This window comes from Lolium rigidum, chromosome 4 (assembly GCF_022539505.1).
Source record: "Lolium rigidum isolate FL_2022 chromosome 4, APGP_CSIRO_Lrig_0.1, whole genome shotgun sequence".
Taxonomy (NCBI): domain Eukaryota; kingdom Viridiplantae; phylum Streptophyta; class Magnoliopsida; order Poales; family Poaceae; genus Lolium; species Lolium rigidum.
Window position 1 is genome coordinate 97,820,876 of NC_061511.1, and position 20,504 is coordinate 97,841,379.

Here is a 20,504-nt window from a genome sequence, read left to right on the forward strand (position 1 = left end):
GAGAAGCCTCAAAAGAAGTGGGTGGAGTCGAATTATCCCGGAGACCCGTAGCCCGTGCCCGTTTAAAACCGCGTGGTGCTAGGCGCCAGGCAACTTGCAGAAAAGGGCAACAAATTTACCAAAATCCCCTGGTCCATTTCGTATTTGTATTCATCACCACCTCGCGCCTCCCCTGTTTTACCTCTGCTCTCCCTCCCATCTCCTCAGCGCGGCGGCTGCGGTGTGCGGTGGTTCTACCCAAGAAATTAAGCCCAAACATCGCCGCCGACCACCTGGCATCTACCTTCGAAGGAGGAAGCAGCCTCATGGAGGTCGTCAACGGCGCGACGGCCGAGGAGGGGAGGAAGCCGCTGTCCGAGATGGTGGACGACTGCGTGCAGCGCTGGTTCCAGGACACGCTCAAAGAGGCGCGCCGCGGCGACAGCGCCATGCAGGTGCTCGTCGCGCAGATGTATAACTCCGGCTACGGAATCCCCAGGAACGAGCACAAGGTATTGCCCTGTGGTCCGCTACCTCTTCTTTCTCCCTCTCCCTTCTCCACCCTCACGTCTGCGGACGTTTTTCATGCTTGATCTAAGTGTACCTCGGGGTGTGTTATGCTGGTTACCAGTGTGCTCAAAGGTGGATGGATTAGGCTGTTTGACTGTGCGAGATGCATTTCGTTGTTTGACGTTGCTGGCTGATCTAATCTGTTTTGTTGGATCCAATTTGATGCGGATCCATAGACTTTTCTGGTTCGATCCGGCTGTTAGATATTCTTGGCGCTCTATAAGATCTTTTCATAAGAGAATTGTTCCTTGCCAGGACGGTTAGGATGCAAGGATTTCTGGTTTTCCATGTCATTATGTGGAATTATGATAACCCGTTTAGTTCGCCGTCCAGCGATTTCTCGCTTTGGACTCGGTGGGCTGGCTCAACACCCTGAGCTCTAGCCACCAAGCCAGCGCTTAACACTAGTTATTGTCAAGGGGAATTTTTGCTTGCTTGTCTTTAGATAACACTAGCACAATTGCCTGTGCGTTCCAACGGAAATTTCAAAAATCAAATTTTGAACAAAAACTTCAATGGCGACCTAAATTCTGCCCAAAGTGGATGAGCCATGTTTTCCTAGCCTCTTTTGTCTTAATTTTTAGCAGGAAATATGTCGATGAATAGATAAGGGTTGATATTTTACTGAATATTTTTTAATTTTACTACTGGGTTTTTTTTCGAGACAACTGTAGTCGAGAAAATTTGACACCCGACCGCAGGTGCTCGGCGAGTTGTGACTCAAGTCACGTCTCTGTCTGCAGGTCGCGTTGCTCCCGATGGTGTTCTTGTCTGGGTGCGGAGGCACAAAGTTTCCGCACAAGCCCCTCCCGCGTGAACATCTGGTTATCCCGACCGCATTTTCATTTATGTCTAGCCATGCTGATTCGGTGTTCTTGTCCGGGCGCGGAGACACGAAGTGGCCACGGAAGCCCCTCTCGTGTGGTGTCTTTCATCCCGACTGTACTTTCATTTATGTCTAGCCATGTTGATTTGTGCATCTACTCAGGATTTTTTCTTGGTTGAAAAAAAAATACCAGTGGACACCGATATTATTAGTTTTCGGAAATTCCGGAAATAGCAGTCATAATGCCGCTCAAGATATGTCAAATGCAAGTTTTTTTTTGAAAATTAATAAAAAAATCTTTAAATTTGGGCAGATTATATAAATACTGGTATGTTTTGTCCGGTATAAAGGTTTTTTTGGTGGTATTCGGAATAACCGGTTTTTGGCGAGATTTCAGAAAATCTGGACAGACAAACAAAAACCTGCATCTAATTGAAGGCTTTGTTGTACCTGTGAAAATTGGAGAATTTCCTTTGGATCCCATCGCTTATGTGCCACGAAGAGCTCTTACCTACGGCACTCCACGGCTCATTCTTGGGTCTCGGCATTATTAGCTGCCGCTCTTCGGCTTGGTCTAGCTTGCTTCCTTTTCCAACGAGTTAATTCCTTCCTTTCTGCTTCCGTTTTGCTTGGTGGCTTGTTGATATCAACGAAATTTACGTATATAAACTGGTCAGAATACGTCTAAGGAAGCGAGGTGGGACTAATTTGGACTTACCTTTTTACCCAGCTCTCTGGACCATGCCTGGCATAAGTGAAATTTGGAAAGGTGACTCATGGTCCATAAGAGAAGTGCGCATTTATTTGATCCAGAGCTAGCCCAGCAAATGTGGCCCATTATGGCGCTAATGGGGACATTTTTGGAGGGACGAAACTAACCGTACGAGCGACAGTTCGGAGTATAGGATGTAACGAACCGTTTTTTTCTTTGATTTTTTGACTAATAGGTGGCAGCGCTGTAATTTCGCCAGCAAAACAGGGATAATTTTAAGTTAGACGAAAAAAGGAGAGAAATCTTATTTCCTTTATTAGTAGGTAAATATTAGATATTTTCAAAGGGATTTACTTATTTCTGGTCGCATCTATCATGTTGTTGTTAAGGTAATATTTTTTAGATAACATTAGATATTTTCAAGGGCATTTACTTATATTTTCAACGGCATTTACTTAAATATTTTCAACGCATGGGGCTTAAGAAAGTTAAGATTGGTAGAAGCAAGGATTTGTTCTGTTATTCTCCTGTATTATTTTGCTCTCTTGCCCACAAGAACCAAACACGGTTAATTCCTTTGCTTGGGATTTGACTAAATAACTTTTGGAATGGCCAATTCTCATCTAGTAACAAAGATTTAAGTAAGAGCTCAGTCCCGTCCCAAGCCGTTGGATCAAGCGCGCTAGGATTCGTTCCCTTTCTTTTAGTAAATCTCGAAAATCATATACTAAAAAAATATTTTTAACAAAATATAGTTAGAAAGGTGAGAAAAATGTTCGTAGAATTCAGAAGTTATTGTTCACGAGGTTTAAAAAAAGTCAGTACATTCGTAAAAATGTTCACGAGGTTCAAAAAAATGGTAAGATGAGCGAGAAAATATTCCGTACAAAATAATTGTTCTCGAGATTCAGAAATTGTTGGCGTGTTACACAAAAATATCCATATGGATTTAAAAAAGAGAAAAAGAAAAAGGCAACATCATCTGATCGAGCTATTTCTCAGTCAAATGAGAGCTAGTCGCGTCCAATAACTTCTGTTTCTAATCCATTTTCTTATTTCATGGAGACAAGTGAAGCTAGAGGTTTAGTTTCCAATTGAAAAAGTGTTTTTTTCCTTCTTTTCGCTCTTCTGAACATCTAGATATTGTTGATCCGAACTTTGACATATGTGGGTGTTTTACTTAGATAATGTTTTAAAAAATGCGGTATTTACTGTATACTTAAACTTTTGGAATTAATTATTCAATGATGGAGCACTTACATGCCTAAAGTTTATACCGTCTCCGTAAATAAGCACAAAATTTAAATTCTGCATTTTGTTTTTGTGCTTGTATTTAGTATTTTAGTAATTGAGGTAGTAGCAATCTTTTAAAACACAGGTGGTCAAGTGCATTTTTTTATCTATCACGAATGCTGATTTCCTACATCAAAAACATAACTGCATACATTTTTGAACACATTGCTAGCTGAGGGGGTGATACCTACCAACTCTGGTGACCACATCTGCTTTAAGAATTGTGGTTCTATTTTCGGATGTTATTCGAGCAGTTAAATGAGTATTTGTTGCTGAGGCACTGAATAGAAAATAGCCTATATAATATACATATTTACCATGGCATTTCAACTGTTATTAATTAATAATTAAGTCTGCCTAGTTATTACAGTATTTCATCTCATTATTATCAATACTATGTGAATGTACAATCAATCCGCTTGGTACTTTCTTTGTTCTTTATTTTCGAATAATCATCAGGACATTGTTAAAATAGAGAAATTTAACTTGGAGAACAATGCTTTTGGAGCTTTGTATCACTAGGGGGCTAATGGGGTTAAGGATATCTGAAGTACCATCATCTGGTGTTCAGTCTTATTTTATTGATAAGCTATAGTAAGATACAAACGTATCAAATGGGAAATCCTCTCGGCAGCCCCCATCCGCACCATGCTTGCCACTGATATGCCGAAACCAATCAAGGATGTTATCATCAGAGGTCAGCGCTCATTCATTTGGTCTTCAGGTCATGACGATGGTGGAGGCAGTTATGTTGTTGCCTCGAAGGATGTCTGCCGCCCTATTGAGTATGGTGGTTTGGGTGTCCTCGATCTGAAACGCATGGGATGGGCACTTCGCGCAGCTCCATCACACTGAGAGTACTAGACCATGGGCAAACTTACCCATCAAGCTTGGTCGCCATGACGAAGCCCTGGTCCATGCTGCTACTACTGCCACCCTTGGAGACGGCACTAAACTGTTTTTCTGGTCAGATAGATGGCTTGCTGGGCAACGCATTGCTGATCTTGCCCCCGCCGTGGTCGCTGCTGTCAACCCCCATGCCATCAAGCGCCGGACGATCACCTCTGCCTTGCCTGAGAGTGCTTGGATCAGAAACATCACCGCCACTCACTCCACTGAGGCCACCATCCAATTTCTTCACCCGATCGACATCATTGGCGAACAAGAGCTTCAGCCGGATTCCCAAGACCCCATATCCTGGAACTTCTCTGAATCTGGCTTTTACACAGCTAAATCTGCTTACAAGGCCTTCTTGGAAGGCTCAACCTTCTCCCCTCATCACAGTTCACTTTGGGAATGCTGGAGCCCCCTCGAATGCAAGGTCTTCGCCTGGCTTGCATCTCTTGATCGATGCTGGACTGCAGAGAGGCGCATGCGCCATGGTCTGTCAGATGATGACACATGTGCGCTATGTGATCAGGAAATTGAGTCTATTTCACACCTGCTCGTCCAATGTTCATTGTCTCTCCAAACTGGACCTGCTGGGTTGCATGCCTCGGACTGATGAGAGCTTCAACACCTGGTTCACCTCAGCTGCCTCCCATGACAGCCCTGCACTGCAAAAAGGTGTGAAATCTCTTATCCTGCTCACCATCTGGCGGCTGTGGAAGACAAGAAATGATGTCATCTTAAAATACCTTAATCCCCAATCAACAACACCTGGTTGTTTCAATCTTCGAGGAAGCAAAATTGTGGATGCTAGCTGGTGCAAAAGCTCTCCGTCGCCTTCCCCTGCACTCCAGACCTCCTAGTTTTTTCCCCTTCTTTTGTTTCCTTCTTTTTTGTTTTTCTCTTACTTTCTTGTAGCTTGGCTACATTGTTGTACCACCCGCTTTCTTTGCGGCTTTTCTTCTAATATACAAATACACGCGCTTTGGCTTGTATTCGAGAAACAAATGGGAAATCCTCTTGGCAGCTGCATCAGAATCATAGCAATCCGTAAAACAGGGTTTTGTCTGTTCAGTCCTTTCAGTTGCTGCTACTTCCCCTCGGGAATCATAGCTGCATCTGTACCCTTAGGTATGCAATTGATTGTAAGTTGAGGACTGATCAAGCATTTGCCATTCATAGTTCATATTGTCCTATTTGAAGATGACTTCTCTCATGATGCATCACCTGGAACAGATCCCAATAATTATTGGACCTGAATCTTAAGGATCTGGATAGATATACCCCTGCTAATGTGTGTTTCATACTAGGTTTTCTGCTATTAGAAATCTCTCTTTCATGTTGTCTTACTAGAAATGCTATGAAGTGTAAACTACAACATCACCTGCCAAACTTTATGTTCTGATTCTAGTTCATTCTTTCTTTCCATTTATTAAGGGAAGACAATGGATGGAGAAGGCATCAAGATATAGGTCTTCGGTCTGGAAGGTTGGCACAAAACGTCCAGGTATTTTTCAGTAAAGTTTGTGTAATTATTTTATTACCACTGGGAGCTGTTTACGCTAGGCGAACAAGTTTGCTAATTTATTTTGTCTTTTCAGGATATAATGCTAGCGACTCTGATTCTGATGAAGGAAATGATGATATCAACCAATAACAATCAATTACGAAAAAGTGTGTGGTTAGAAGAATGCCAGGGTAAGAACATTGGCCGGCGTTATTTCTCTTTATAGTTTAAACAAAACTATGTGAACTTGCCCTAGAGTATGTTTTCCTGGAGTTGAATCCCCACTACTAGAGGTTACACAGTTCTTCTACATGTTGGGGAACAGCTAGTGAAGCAGTAGTGATTAATCTACCTGAACTTGATTGCACACAGTAAGATGAGCTCAATCATTACAGAAAGGTTCTTCAATTCTGTGGCCTATATGGTCTCACAAAAGCTAATATGTATCACTAGAAATCCGACATATTTAGTTTGGTTTGTTACCTTTCTCGCCTTCAGTTTTTTGGTGTATGTGGGCATGCTACATGTATAACATACGCTATGATATATTCAGTTTACTTAGAAACTGTTATGCAGTGCAGCAGAGGTTCCCACATGTTTGATGACTTCGTTTCTCATTTCAGGCAATGATAAACACTACCAGCTTGCATGAGGTTGGGACTGCTTTTGATTGGACTCTGCTGTGTGGAGTGGATAAGATTTTGTAATCTTCTTCGGATACTTGAAGGATACATTGTATTCAGCATCTGCTTAGAAAAACAGAAACTCTATTCATCTTAGTTATGTTTCCGACTTTCCGTTATACAGGTTCATTCTTTTGTTCATTTCCTGGTAAAATATAACTTTTAACTTGTTCAGATATCCCTTTCTTGGATTCTTCTTGGTTGGAACTTGGAAGTTCAGATTTTTTGCTATGCTTTAACGGTTTTTTGTTGGGTTGGGTGCCTTTTATAGGCTTTGTGGTCATTCACGAATTGGCTAAAACCTAGGTGTACTTGACAGGTTTACAAGTAGGACCTGATCGGATAGCAAGTTTACTGTCTCAAACCGGCGTAAATTAAGGATGTGGCACTGTGGCTGTGTATCAGTCGACTGAGAAAGTTGTAAGCCTTAATTGATGAGTGCTGCCCGTCAATGGGCCGATCGGATATATAACGAGCTAGCTGTACTAACTACCCAAACTGCTACACAGCTGTAGGCTTTTCTTTTGTTTCTTAAGGGCATGTACAATGAAAGATGCTTAAAGGGGTGCCTACAAAAATAAATTAGTTTTTGTCTAAGCACCAGTGCTTATTTGTCTAAGCACCAGATTCCTAAATAAGCACCTCTCATATACAAATAAGCACCAATGCTTAGCAAAAAGCTTGATTTATTTTTCTAAGCACCTCCCTGAGCATCTCTTATTGTAGATGATCTAAATGATGGACCTGTTTCTACTAATTGTTAGTTGGGCAGCTAGGCCTAATTGTCTGGTCTAAACATAAAACTACAAGTGGTCTAGAAAAATAAATTAAGTTGCAGTCATGAAATAGAAACGACTCTAAAATCAAGGCGCTAGTAATTAAAATTGAGTATACTCGGGAGCCTCAGTTGTGATTATAAAAGGGATTACCGGCCCTGCTAACCTGGAAGCCATAGCTTGTCGAGTGACACTCACGCTAGCACCTAGCACTATAGGGAGTTTACATTGCGTCTGATTGCAAGACAGTGGTCGATGATTTGAGGGAAGGCACTGGGAAATCATAGTTCCATTACGAGGGAGATTACGGCAAGATCTACAATTTTCAGAGTGTATTTTTGTTCATGTGGGACGATCTTCGAACTCGAAGCCCACAAGCTAGCAAAGCATTCAATCTTGCATGTAGTTGGTCATCACGTGTGGCTTGACGTACCAAACTCAAACTATTATGAATCAACAAAGAAAAAGAAAAAAGTAACTATAATTAAAGAATAGCCAAAAATCAAAGAAAATATGAAAAAGTATTCCAGTTGCACAATTCTTGAGAAAAAGTGCAACTCAAATAAAAAACGGTCAGAGTTACATATTTCTTGGAAAAATGTAAAAATCAGGTGAAAACGATTAGGGGTGCACAATTCTTGAGAAAACGAAATGCAGCCCATTTTGAAATTGCTAATTGCACGTCTTTTGAGTAAAGTGCAACTTGCATCGAATAGCAGTTGGAGTTGCACATTTCGTGTCAAAAGTGCAACCAATATCAAATACCAGTTGGATTTACACATTTATTTTAAAAACTGCAATTCATATCGAATATCGGTTGCTAGTTGGATATTTCTTGTAAAAAGTGCAACACACATGCAATATATCTTGCTATTACACATTTCTTACGAAAAAGTGCGATCAAAATCATAATTTTTTTTTTGGAAAGGGCAGATCATATCAAAACCGAGTTGCTCTGTGTTCATTTCTTAAGAAAACTACAACTCATCGAAATTGGTTGGAGCTACACATGTCCCGAGAAAAAGTGCCTCATATGAGAAACTAGTTAGAGTTGTGTATTTTTTGATAAAAGTGCATCTTGTATGGACACACGGTTGCTATTTGCACATCTATTTGTATTGGGATCAATTGGAGGTGCACATTTCTTTACAAAAGTGCAACTTATATCAAAAAAGGTTTGAGTTGCACATTTTTTTAGAATAAAGAAGAAAAAAGGAAGAGAAAAAACTCAACGATATGAAACATAGGTGGAAAGCACACTCCCCATGCACTAATCTCTATCTGACAATTATCAAGGAAAAGAGGAGCGTCGCCGCAGATTGAGAGATGTGTTGCCGCGGGTACTTGCTTACGCACATTAGGAGGGTTGTGGCACAGCGAAGACGATGTTGTGGCAAAGGAAATTGTTGTCGCTGGTGAGAGCTTCCACGGCGCTACAGATCCCGCACACGAGTAAGAAGGCGATGGCTGTCACACGTGATGAAGAAGACGTCAGCCGCCATCGTGGCTTCCATAATGATGTCGGCTGATAGGTTTGACCATGAATTCGGACTATCTACAACAAAAGATTGGAAATATCGCATGAGGTAGCTTCTTTCAGAGGTGCCGATTGGCTAGGGTTTCACGAGTACACAATGCCCTGGTGATTACCCCGTTGAAAAAGGGATAGACGGTGTGACCGATCCCCAATTACATGTCATAGAAGGTAAGACAATGCTCTGTATCTAATGTATAAGACGTAGAGTGGATTACATGGGCTTAGTGGGAGTATTACATTTGCTTCATACCTGCGTGAATGGTAGTACGTTGACAACATGACATGATTCCCACATTTACTATCATTTTTAACAATCATTCGTTTTGGACAATCCGTATCTAATCCACTTTAAAATATCTAAAAGGTCTTACATTGATAAAATAAGAAAGTAAATACATATTGTTAGGACCATGATGCATTTGGTATTATAGATTTTGATATTTTTTCTAACGTATTTGGTTAAATTCTGCTTTCTTTGTTCCAAATTAAGTGTCAAAGATTTGTTTAGATTTATCTATACCTAAAATGCGAGTAGATAAATCTGGTGATTGGGATACAGAGGAAGTATGGAATTTGACTTTGGTCGAAGCCAAACCACAGCAGTACAAGTTTGTTTTAAAAAAAAGGAAGTGGATGACATGGTAGTACGAGGTGCGTGCGTGAGCCGCCACTCCTGTAATCGCCAATTAACAAAGCTACTCCACTAGCTTCACCATGCATGAGCTTTGCCGTGGGAACACGGCAAGGCCACCCCGTTATCCTGCGGGACCCACACGGCCTGCCTTTCCAGGAAACGCCCGCCCACGTCCCGTCCCATCCCATGCCATCCTCAACTCCCTTCGCCGAACCACGCCGCCCCGGCTGACTGGTCAAAACCGCACGAGCTTTGACCCAAAACCCCCTTCGCGGAAACACCCCTAAACACCACGTTCACATTTCAGCCCGCCCCGCCCCCGCGTGTCAGTGACCAGAAGCTTCTCACGCCTGTCGCAAGTGCCCACTACCGGCGGCAGCTACTTAAGGCGCCACCGAGCGAGCAACCACTCCAGTCCTCCATTCACATCACACCCCCCTTCCCAATCCCCTCCCGTCCAGACGATCGCCATGGCGTCCTCCGCGGGGAGCCTCGACCACGCAGCCTTCACCTTCACGCCGCCCAACTTCATCACCTCCTTCACCGATCTTCTCTCCGGCTCCGGCCCCAGCGACGGTGAGCGGCGCTCGCCGAGGGGGTTCAGCCAGGGGAGCAGGGGCGGGGTGCCCAAGTTCAAGTCCGCGCAGCCCCCCAGCCTGCCCATCTCGCCGCCGCCGCCCGGCTCGCCCTTCTCCTACTTCTCCATCCCCGCGGGTCTCAGCCCCGCCGAGCTGCTCGACTCCCCCGTCCTCCTCAACTACTCTAACGTGCGCATCCCATCATCCCTTCTCTTCTTCTTTGATAAGTATGCACTAACTGTTAGCAGCAGTACTGATTTGAGTTGTTTCTTGTTTGTGTCTTATCAGATCTTGGCGTCTCCGACCACCGGCGCAATCCCGGCGCAGAAATACGACTGGAAAGATCTCATCGCCTCCCAGCAAGAGGAGCTCAGCAGAGGAGACAACAGCTTCGCCGACTTCTCCTTCCACGCAGTCAACTCCAACGCCGCCACCTCTCAAACAAACTCTTTCCCCTCCTTCAAGGTACACACACACACACACACAATTCTCGTAATTTAGCTCAATTTTAAGTATGCAGCAGCTGACACAAGATGGATACGCTTGTGCAGGAACAACAGAAAGTGGTAGAAGTGAGCAAGAGCGTCGCAGCGAGCACCAAGAGCAACGGCGGCAACACCAACACCAACAGCAGCAGCAACAAGCAGCTCGAGGACGGGTACAACTGGAGGAAGTACGGGCAGAAGCAGGTGAAGGGGAGCGAGAACCCCCGGAGCTACTACAAGTGCACCTACGCCAACTGCTCCATGAAGAAGAAGGTCGAGCGCTCCCTCGCCGACGGCCGCATCACGCAGATCGTATACAAGGGCGCGCACGACCACCCCAAGCCGCTCTCCACGCGCCGCAACTCCTCCTCCTCCTCGGGGTGCGCGGCCGCCGTCGCGCTCGCGCGCGCCGAGGACGGGCCCGAGCACTCCGGCGCCACGCCCGAGCACTCATCGGTCACCTTCGGCGACGACGACGCCGACAACGGCTCGCAGCGCAGCGACGGCGCGGAGCCCGAAGCCAAGCGCTGGAAGGAGGACGCCGACAACGAAGGCAGCTCCGGCGGCGCGGGGGGCGCCGGCGGCAAGCCCGTGCGCGAGCCCAGGCTCGTCGTGCAGACGCTCAGCGACATCGACATACTCGACGACGGCTTCAGGTGGAGGAAGTACGGCCAGAAGGTCGTCAAGGGGAACCCCAACCCGAGGAGCTACTACAAGTGCACCACCGTGGGCTGCCCCGTGCGCAAGCACGTGGAGCGGGCGTCGCACGACAACCGCGCCGTCATCACCACCTACGAGGGCAAGCACAACCACGACGTGCCGGTCGGCCGCGGCGCCGGCGCCAGCCGCGCGCTGCCGATCTCGTCGACGTCCGAGATCAGCTCGGGGCCCATCCGGCCGGCGGCTACCGGGCAGGGACCCTACACCCTGGAGATGCTCACAAACCCCGCAGCCGGGTACGGCGGCGCGTTCCAGCGCACCAAGGACGAGCCCCGGGACGACCTGTTCGTCGAGTCGCTCCTCTGCTAAGCTCAAGCTCTTCGTTCCACCATGCCGGATACGTGTACGTGTACGCTTGCCTTGTAGTGTACGTACAGGTGTTTTGTTGCATATACCCACGCACATACGCGGTATATTAGTACAGTATTAGCTAGGAAGAGAGATCGATTGGTTTATTTATTTGTTGAATGCCCCTCCCGGCAAAACACTGCCCTGTGACTGCTCTACGCATACATACACGTATCTTGTGGCTCTAGCTAGCTAGAGAAGACAAAGTCAATAAGACTCATGAATTGCCAAAAAGGAATTAGTTTCTTCTACCGGTGTAAATTATACTCCCAGCTTATAATGTGAGTTTTCTTTTCATTTTTATTTTTTGGTATTTAGATTAGATATTTGTTGCTTTAGATCACTACCATCTCCAGCACGTGCCTCTCATTTCGGTGATGTGATTGATGCTCTTTTTGTATTTATTATTTATTAGGAGTAGTTGATAGTTATCCCATCACGTTTGCCAACAAAATAAAAAACACTCCTAAATCTTATCACACCCAACAGTGCACGCATCTTTCACATTCTCTCTCCCCGCATATTAAGTGCTAGTTTATCTGGTTGACGTGCTCAGTGCGTCTTCCCCGCACAAATCCATTCCAGACGATGACGACAGCGGTGACGCGCTGCAGGCCTTCTCGCCAATAATCTAGTCACAAGTCGTTGCTAGTACATTTGTTAGGCAAATCGTGGCCTAGTGGACTCTCTTGATGTCTTTAGTGGTGTCCACACGCTGGCTGCCGTCGGTCTCAAGTGAGAACACATACATTTTGTGGAAAACATGGATGGGAAGCTCGGAATATGATATTTGTGCCGTACTCCCTAGGTTAGGGCTAAGACAAACCAAACCGAGCTCTATCTAAAATACTCTATCCATTAAAAAATGTTGTAAGCCTATCTAAATTGAGATGTATCTATATACTAAAAAATATTTATATATAATTAAATTAAAGATGAATTTTTAATACTCCCTTTGATTCATATTACTTGCCACCAATGTGGATGAATCGGAGAGAGTACTTTTTTATGAACCGAGATAGTAACCAGATTAAACATTTTTTATGGAGTACATCTGAACTTTGTCTACCATCTAAAATAACTAGAGAACGTAATGAATTATCCAGGGCTTAAAACCGTCATGTTTTGACCGTTGGATAAAAAGGACAAGGGATAATGTATGTGCAGTGTGGGCTACATAAAAGTGGACAAACAATAACCCTTCTTTGAATTTTCAGCAGAAAATAGACTTGATCTGAAAATCCAAGTTGTACGGACGCGGCAACTATCTCAACCTAGGATGCCATGCTGGCTAGGGCATCATGCTATTTAAAATATCAAACCCTGTCTACTTTATGCTAAAGCTTCAAATATGAGTTAAACCTTAAACCTCATATCTTATCAAAATCAACATGCACTCTAGTTTTCCTTGGATTGTTTTCAATATTAGTGTATTGCATAGCCTGTCTTCATCGTGGTTTATTGATGTTCCATTGAGATTTTCCAAAAGGTGAAGGTCAGATTTCAATTATTCTTTTAAATCGTAATCGCACTATATAACTAAAATAAACAGACAAAAATAAACGTTTTCTCTTTCCACCTCTTTTCTTCTACAGTCTACGAACTATAATTTCCAGTAAACCTTGGGTAAGTTGCACCTCTTAGGCTGCAACTACATCACTGAGGTGTAAATAAATTTGGCAAATGATAGTACTAGTTAGCAAAATTCAAAACAAATACCACCGGTCCAAGTCTTCGTCTTCACGCCGCAACCAGAGCTTAACAGTGCCTTGGATGTTCTTATTCAGTGTGCCAGCAGCCAGACTTCAGTTCTCAATAATTTTGAATTATTTGGTTCGTCAGATGCTCCAAATAATGATGTGACGTCATGGATGACCGACAACCTGAATCGCCCATTGATTGTAGTAGTAGTTGGGGTTGAAGGTCTCAATCGGCCGTTGCTTGGCCGGCAAGCTTCCCGTCATTTTTATGTGTTTATTTACTTGTTATTCTTCCTGTTTGTTGAGTTGTGTTCACACATAAGTTGGATATATACGGATACGGCAATAGCAGAAGCTTCTTATCTTTCTTTTAAAACCGATCACATGCTAGTTCGTTAAATATTTCTAGAAGAACCTGGCAGATAAGCAATCTTTGTTGAAATATTGGGCCCATTTTTAGTGGCCCAAATTAGATTTCAGTTTTTCCTATAAATCTCAAAGCCCACATAGTGGCAGCCTTGTGAGTTTGAGCCCAAGTTGGTGGCAGAACTCACTTAGGGAGTGGCAAGAGGTGGAAGTTTAGTCCACATGGAAAGTTGGGAGGAAGTTAGACCACCTTATAAGGTGGGTTGTTCCACCACTAGTAAGTGAGTGAGAATAGGAGTGCTACACGCGCGCTCCTCCTCCTCCTCGCTCGTCTCGACTCGACTCGACTCGACTCGACTCGACTCGACTCGACTCGACACGCGCTTAGTCGGTTCGGGTCGCTCCCGGATCGTGGGCTATCTGTAACCGACTCGAAACGTTCGTGCGACGTGGGCGTGGCCCACGTTGCCTAGGGTTTCCCGAGCCTATATAATCTCCTGCCCGGCTACCGCGAAACACATCTAATACACGAGTTAGGGTTTCCACCTCTCTCTCGCTTGCGCCGCCATCGTAGCCTACTCCATCCGCGCGCCGACGTGCATCGGCGAACGGGAGAGCAGGTCTCCGGAACCGCTCGTCCTTGCGATCCCGTACGGGAGAGGGCGAATTAGGTTTTGGGAAGCGCTGCGCGCGGCTCGCTCAAGCTTCTCCATCACGGGTCGCCTTCCGAGTCCAAGTCGGGCGGTGTCGCCTACCGTCGTCTACAACGCCGTCTACTTCGACCCGTCGTCCCCGTCATCAACAACGTTGTCATCAACAACGTTACTCGGCCGCGACATCATCCGCTACACCTCCACCGCCACCTCCACCGGATCGGTACGTGCGACATATCTCGATCCGTTTAGCGATGGATGTTGTACTTGTTTGCTATGCTACTTGTTCATGTTGATCACTACATCTAGTATGTTCGAGTTTCACATGTTAGTAGTTACTCGTCGTCATGCTTAATATTCTGGAATTAATCATGGAAATTGTGCCTAATTATCCAACAATCCAAAAACCTAATTGTAGGCAATTTCCGAGTTAACAATGGCTGGTTTTTCCGATGCACCGAGGCCGGATAAGTTTACCGGTGTGCACTTTAAGAGATGGCGGTATAAGGCCATGCTCCGGCTTACTCATCCGAAAGTGTTCGATGTTACCGATGGTTTACTCGAAGGAACTATATCCGATCAAGATCGGAACAAGTTCAAGGAAAACAATACTCTCTTTGTCGGATGCGTTCGAGCATTCTTGTCGATCGTCCGTGTGATGTGTACATGCACATAACGAGATGGTAAAGAGCTCCGGGAGGCACCGAATGCTAAGTTCGGTGCAACCGATGCGAGCGATGAACTCGTACATCATGGAGAACTTCCATGACATCGGGATGGTTAACAACCGTTCGTAGTCGAACAAGCTCATGAGATACGAGTGCATTGTGAAAGAGCTTGAGCTCCTTAAGTGTGCCTTACCTGACAAGTTTGTGGCTGGATGCATCATCGCTAAGTTGCCCCTTCATGGAGGAACTTTGCCACAACTCTCAAACACAAGAGACAGGAGATATCAGTTGAAAATCTGATAGCATCTCTTGATGTTGAGGAGAAAGCTCGGGCTAAGGATAATGCCGAGAAAGGAGAGGGTCAGTCTAGCGCCAACATGGTGCGTAAGAAACCCTACGAGCAAGAACAAAGGGAATAACAAGCCCTCCTTCAATAAGCCTATGAAGACTACAACCTTCAAGAAGAAGAAGATGATAAACAAAGCGAGATATGAGCTGCTTTACATGTGGAGAGACCGGCCACTTTTCTAAGGACTGTCCGGAGAGGGGCGGACCGCAAGAAAAAGGCGAGGCAAGTCAACACGGTGACCGCTAGCAATGCTCGATGGGTACGGTAATCTCTTTACTCGTTCTTTCGGTACTTCAATCTCCATGTTGGTGGATTGATACGGGTGCTAATGTTCATGTGTGTGTCGACATATCCATGTTCACTTCTTACCAGGTCGCCTGGGATTCTTACGTCTTGATGGGGAATGGGTCACATGCTTACGTTCGTGGTGTTGGCACGGTAGATCCGAAGTTCACTTCGGGGAAGATCGTGCGTAGTCGAGGAACGTGCAAGCATGTCCCTACTATGAACAAGAATCTCGTTAGCGGCTCCCTTCTATGCAGAGATGGGTTTAAGGTTGTTTTATAGTCGAATAAAGTAGTTGTTTCCAAGTTTGGACAATTTATTGGTAAAGGCTATGAGTGCGGAGGCTTGTTCCGCTTTTCGCTTTCGATTTCGGTAATAAGTCCGTGAACCATATATGTGGCAATGTTAGTGATGATACCGGTGTTTGGCATTCTCGTTTATGTCACATTAATTTTGGTTTAATGTCTCGGCTATCCAGTTTAAGTTTAATTCCGAATTTCACCATTGCCAAAGGTTCTAAGTGCCATAGTTGTGTGCAATCAAAGCAACCTCGGAAGCCTCACAAGGCGGCCGAGGAGAGAAACCTCGGCACCTCTAGAACTCATACATTCGATCTATGCGAGATGAATGGTGTGTTGACAAAAGGTGGAAAGAGATATTTCATGACATTGATTGATGATGCGACTAGATTTTGCTATGTTTATTTGTTGCGAACTAAAGATGAAGCTTTAGACTACTTTAAAATTTATAAGGCTGAAGTTGAAAATCAACTAGAGAGAAAGATCAAGCGTCTTAGGTCGGATCGTGGTGGCGAATATTTTCCTAAAATCTTTGATGAATTCTATGAGGAACATGGCATTATTCATGAGAGGACGCCTCCCTATTCGCCCCAATCAAACGGGGTTGCCGAGAGGAAAACCGCACGTCGATCGACTTGGTGAATTCCATGTTAGCCACTCGTTGGTTTATCAAAGGCATGGTGGGGGAGGCTTTATTGACTTCATGTCATGTCCTCGAATAGAGTTCCTAACAAGAATAAAGATAAAACCCCTTACGAGGAGTGGTCCGGGAGAAAACCATCACTTTCGTATTTGCGCACATGGGGATGTTTGGCGAAAGTCAATATTCCAATTACTAAGAAGCGCAAACTCGGACCAAAGACGAGTGGATTGTATCTTTCTAGGTTATGCTCCGCGGAGTGTAGGCTATAGATTTTTAGTAGTTCAATCCGAAGTACACGATATGCATGTTGATACTATTATGGAATCTCGTGATGCAACATTCTTTGAGAATATGTTTCCTATGAAAGATATGCATAGCATTGCTAGAATTTCTATCGAGATAGTTCCTGAATCTAGTACATCTAATGAGTATTTTGAACAATCACATGAGATTGTCATTGAGAAGGATGACAATGAAGCTCCTAAACGGAGCAAGAGACGGAGGATTGAAAAATCCTTTGGTGATGATTTCATTGTGTACCTTGTGGATGATACTCCCACGTCCATTGCAGAGGCATATGCATCTCCGGATGCGAGATGACTTGGAAAGAAGATCTGTCCAAAATGAGATGGACTCGATTCTTTCTAATGGAACTTGGGAGTTGTCGAACGACCCCACGGATGCAAGCCCGTAGGTCGCAAATGGGTGTTCAAGAAGAAGCTAAGACCTGATGGTACTATTGAAAAGTACAAGGCGCGGCTTGTAGCGAAAGGCTACACACGAGAGAGAGGCGAAGATTACTTCGACACCTATTCACTAGTCGCTAGACTTACCACCATTCGAGTACTACTATCCATGGCTGCCTCCTATGGTCTTATCGTTCATCAAATGGACGTAAAGACAGCTTTCCTTAATGGAGAGTTGGAAGAGGAAATCTATATGGATCAGCTCGATGGGTTTGTAGTAAAAGGTGCGAGAGAAAGGTGTGCAAGTTGCTGAAATCTTTATATGGCCCGAAACAAGCACCTAAGCAATGGCATGAGAAGTTTGACAGAACTTTGACTTACGTAGGCTTTGTTGTCAATGAGGTCGACAAGTGTGTTTACTATCGCCATGGTGGGGGCGAAGGTGTTATACTATGTTTGTATGTGGATGATATTCTGATCTTTGGTACAAACATGAAAGTAATACACGAGGTCAAGTCTTTCTTGTCAAAGAGCTTTGATATGAAAGATCCGGGAGAAGCCGATGTGATTCCGAACATCAAGCCGATTAAGAACGAGAGTGGGATTACTCTAACGCAATCCCATTATGTTGAGAAGATCTTGAGCCGGTTCGGCTATATTGATAGCAAGCCTTCTTCAACACCTTATGATCCCGAGTGTGACACTACGCAAGAACCGGAGGATTGCCATAGATCAATTGAGATATTCTCGGATCGTTGGCTCACTCATGTACTTAGCGAGCGCGACTAGACCCGACATCTCTTTTGCTGTTAGCAAGTTGAGTAGGTTCATGTCAAACCCGGGTACCGATCATTGGCATGCACTTGATAGGGTCATGCGCTACCTATGTGGTACAATGAGTTATGGGATTCATTATTCGGGGCACCCGACTGTGCTTGAAGGATATAGTGATTCGAATTGGATCTCGGATGTAGCTGATCCGTACGCCACAAGTGGGTATGTATTTACCTTTGGAGGTGGCGCAGTGTCATGGAGATCTTGTAAGCAAACCATATTGACGAGGTCAACTATGGAAGCGGAACTTATCGCTTTAGACACAACCACTTGTTGAATCGGAATGGTTGCGTGAGCTCTTGATGGACTTGCCTGTGGTTGAAAAACCTGTTCGGCAGTCCTTTTGAATTGTGACAATCAAACCGTAATTGTCAAAGTGAACAATTCTAAGGATAACGCGAAGTCATCAAGACACGTCAAGAGACGTTTGAAGTCCGTCGGGAAATTGCGAAACTCCGGAGTAATAAGCTGTTACATATATTCAAACAGACAAAAACCTGGCAGATCCCTTTACAAAGGGACTATCACGTAATGTGATAGAAAGTGCATCGAGGGAGATGGGTTTGAGACCCGTTGATGTTACGCCATAGTGGTAACCCAACCTTTGTGATCGGAGATCCCGTGAATTAGGACACGGGAAGAACAAACTAGTGGTTTAATTGAGGAGAGTATTATGTAACCCTCTCTATGTGAAGATGCACAACTCTCGATTCGTTGTAAGGCAGGTTGGCAACAAGCCTTAATGTGTTTATGTTGGCTATTTTAGCAAAGATGCTGTCCTACGAGCATTCTTGAAATAACACACCTATATGAGTCCGATTGTTAAACGTCGCAATCTATGAGATTTGGGTGATCTCTAGTAAACTCATGAAGAGACCACGAAGTATGACGCATATGCTTCACCCGCGGGGTAGGCTACCGGCAGCCATGTACTTGGTCATGACTTTGAGTGAAACCCTGTTCACGCAAAACTTGCAATTCAAGGCTTAGTCCATTGTTCAAGTGTGAATGGATGTAGCTTAAGGTTCTAGGCGGAAGTTCAACTTAACGGTCTCCACTGAAACACCGGTATATAAACAAGCAGCGAGTATTGGTAAATCTCTAAATGGGGATTTGAGATCCGGTGGGGGATTGTTGAAATATTGGGCCCATTTTTAGTGGCCCAAATTAGATTTCAGTTTTTCCTATAAATCTCAAAGCCCACATAGTGGCGAGCCTTGTGAGTTTGAGCCCAAGTTGGTGGCAGCTCACTAGGGAGTGGCAAGAGGTGGGAAGTTTAGTCCCACATGGAAAGTTGGGAGGAAGTTAGACCACCTTATAAGGTGGGTTGTTCCACCACTAGTAAGTGAGTGAGAATAGGAGTGCTACACGCGCGCTCCTCCTCCTCCTCGCTCGCTCGTCTCGTCTCGACTCGACTCGACACGTCACGACGCGCGCCGCGCTCGTGGTGAGTGGATTGAGCCTCGAGCCGAGACTTTCCTTACTTTTTGCGGCTCGGGAAAACGAACAGAGTCCTAGACGGACGCGTCGCGGTTAGTCGGTTCGGGTCGCTCCCGGATCGTGGGCTATCTGTAACCGACTCGAAACGTTCGTGCGACGTGGGCGTGGCCCACGTTGCCTAGGGTTTCCCGAGCCTATATAATCTCCTGCCCGGCTACCGCATAACACATCTAATACACGAGTTAGGGTTTCCACCTCTCTCGCTTGCGCCGCCATCGTAGCCTACTCCATCCCGCGCGCCGACGTGCATCGGCGAACGGGAGAGCAGGTCTCCGGAACCGCTCGTCCTTGCGATCCCAGTGCGGGAGAGGGCGGATTAGGTTTTGGGAAGCGCTCGCGCGGCCTGCTCAAGCTTCTCCATCACGGGTCGCCTTCCGTCCAAGTCGGGCGGTGCTGCCTACCGTCGTCTACAACGCCGTCTACTTCGACCCGTCGTCCCCGTCATCAACAACGTTGTCATCAACAACGTTACTGCTGCGACATCATCCGCTACACCTCCACCGCCACCTCCACCGGATCGGTACGTGCGACATATCTCGATCCGTTTAGCGATGGATGTTGTCATCGTTTGCTATGCTACTGTTCATGTTGATCACTACATCTAGTATGTTCGAGTTTCACATGTTAGTAGTTACTGTCGTCATGCTTAATATTCTGGAATTAATCATGGAAATTGTGCCTAATTATCCAACAATCTTGCCGCCTACTCAAACACCTCCGTTATCTTCCTATATTAGGTCTTGTTTGTCACTAGAGTTTCACTGAAAATTAGTGAGGCTAATCCCCACCAAAATTTAAATTCTCACTTATTCTAAATAATATATGTTTGGTATTAGAGTATGAGTCAGTTTCATCTCCGTTTATCCCCAATTTTTTCTCAATACTCTATTTTAACCTAGTGGATTAAGGATAGAGTTTTATGAGAAATGAATGACAACAGAGATTTCACACCATACTATTATTCCCACTAATACCCACAACAGTC

At 45.0% G+C, this 20,504-nt stretch overlaps 2 protein-coding genes across 3 annotated transcripts; both read left to right on the forward strand.

The window, feature by feature from the left end:
- Positions 1–149: 149 nt before the first annotated feature.
- LOC124649887 lies at positions 150–6,599 on the forward strand. The gene is made up of 4 exons (XM_047189456.1): positions 150–491; positions 5,706–5,775; positions 5,870–5,966; positions 6,399–6,599. Exons 1-3 carry the CDS (start codon positions 306–308, stop codon positions 5,923–5,925), a joined length of 312 nt encoding a protein of 103 aa, XP_047045412.1. The 5' UTR covers positions 150–305; the 3' UTR covers positions 5,926–5,966; positions 6,399–6,599.
- Positions 6,600–9,832: 3,233 nt separating this feature from the next.
- Positions 9,833–11,839, forward strand: LOC124649888 (WRKY transcription factor WRKY24-like). Of its 2 annotated transcripts, none has more exons than XM_047189458.1 (3): positions 9,833–10,172; positions 10,272–10,449; positions 10,539–11,839. In XM_047189458.1, exons 1-3 carry the CDS (start codon positions 9,876–9,878, stop codon positions 11,495–11,497), a joined length of 1,434 nt encoding a protein of 477 aa, XP_047045414.1. In that variant the 5' UTR covers positions 9,833–9,875; the 3' UTR covers positions 11,498–11,839. The 2 variants fall into 2 exon arrangements, with proteins under 2 accessions (XP_047045414.1, XP_047045413.1); XM_047189457.1 differs by having other exon boundaries at positions 10,272–10,448; positions 10,535–11,839.
- Positions 11,840–20,504: the final 8,665 nt, after the last annotated feature.

Excerpts from the sequence above, each read along its gene's own strand:
- LOC124649887 (XM_047189456.1), top strand. The coding sequence starts at position 306 with ATGGAGGTCGTCAACGGCGCGACGGCCGAGGAGGGGAGGAAGCCGCTG. Across the intron at positions 492-5,705 it reads TCCCCAGGAACGAGCACAAG|GGAAGACAATGGATGGAGAA; the intron begins GTATTGCCCTGT and ends CCATTTATTAAG. Across the intron at positions 5,776-5,869 it reads GGTTGGCACAAAACGTCCAG|GATATAATGCTAGCGACTCT; the intron begins GTATTTTTCAGT and ends TTGTCTTTTCAG.
- LOC124649888 (XM_047189457.1), top strand. The coding sequence starts at position 9,876 with ATGGCGTCCTCCGCGGGGAGCCTCGACCACGCAGCCTTCACCTTCACG. Across the intron at positions 10,173-10,271 it reads TCCTCCTCAACTACTCTAAC|ATCTTGGCGTCTCCGACCAC; the intron begins GTGCGCATCCCA and ends GTGTCTTATCAG. Across the intron at positions 10,449-10,534 it reads ACTCTTTCCCCTCCTTCAAG|GAACAACAGAAAGTGGTAGA; the intron begins GTACACACACAC and ends ACGCTTGTGCAG.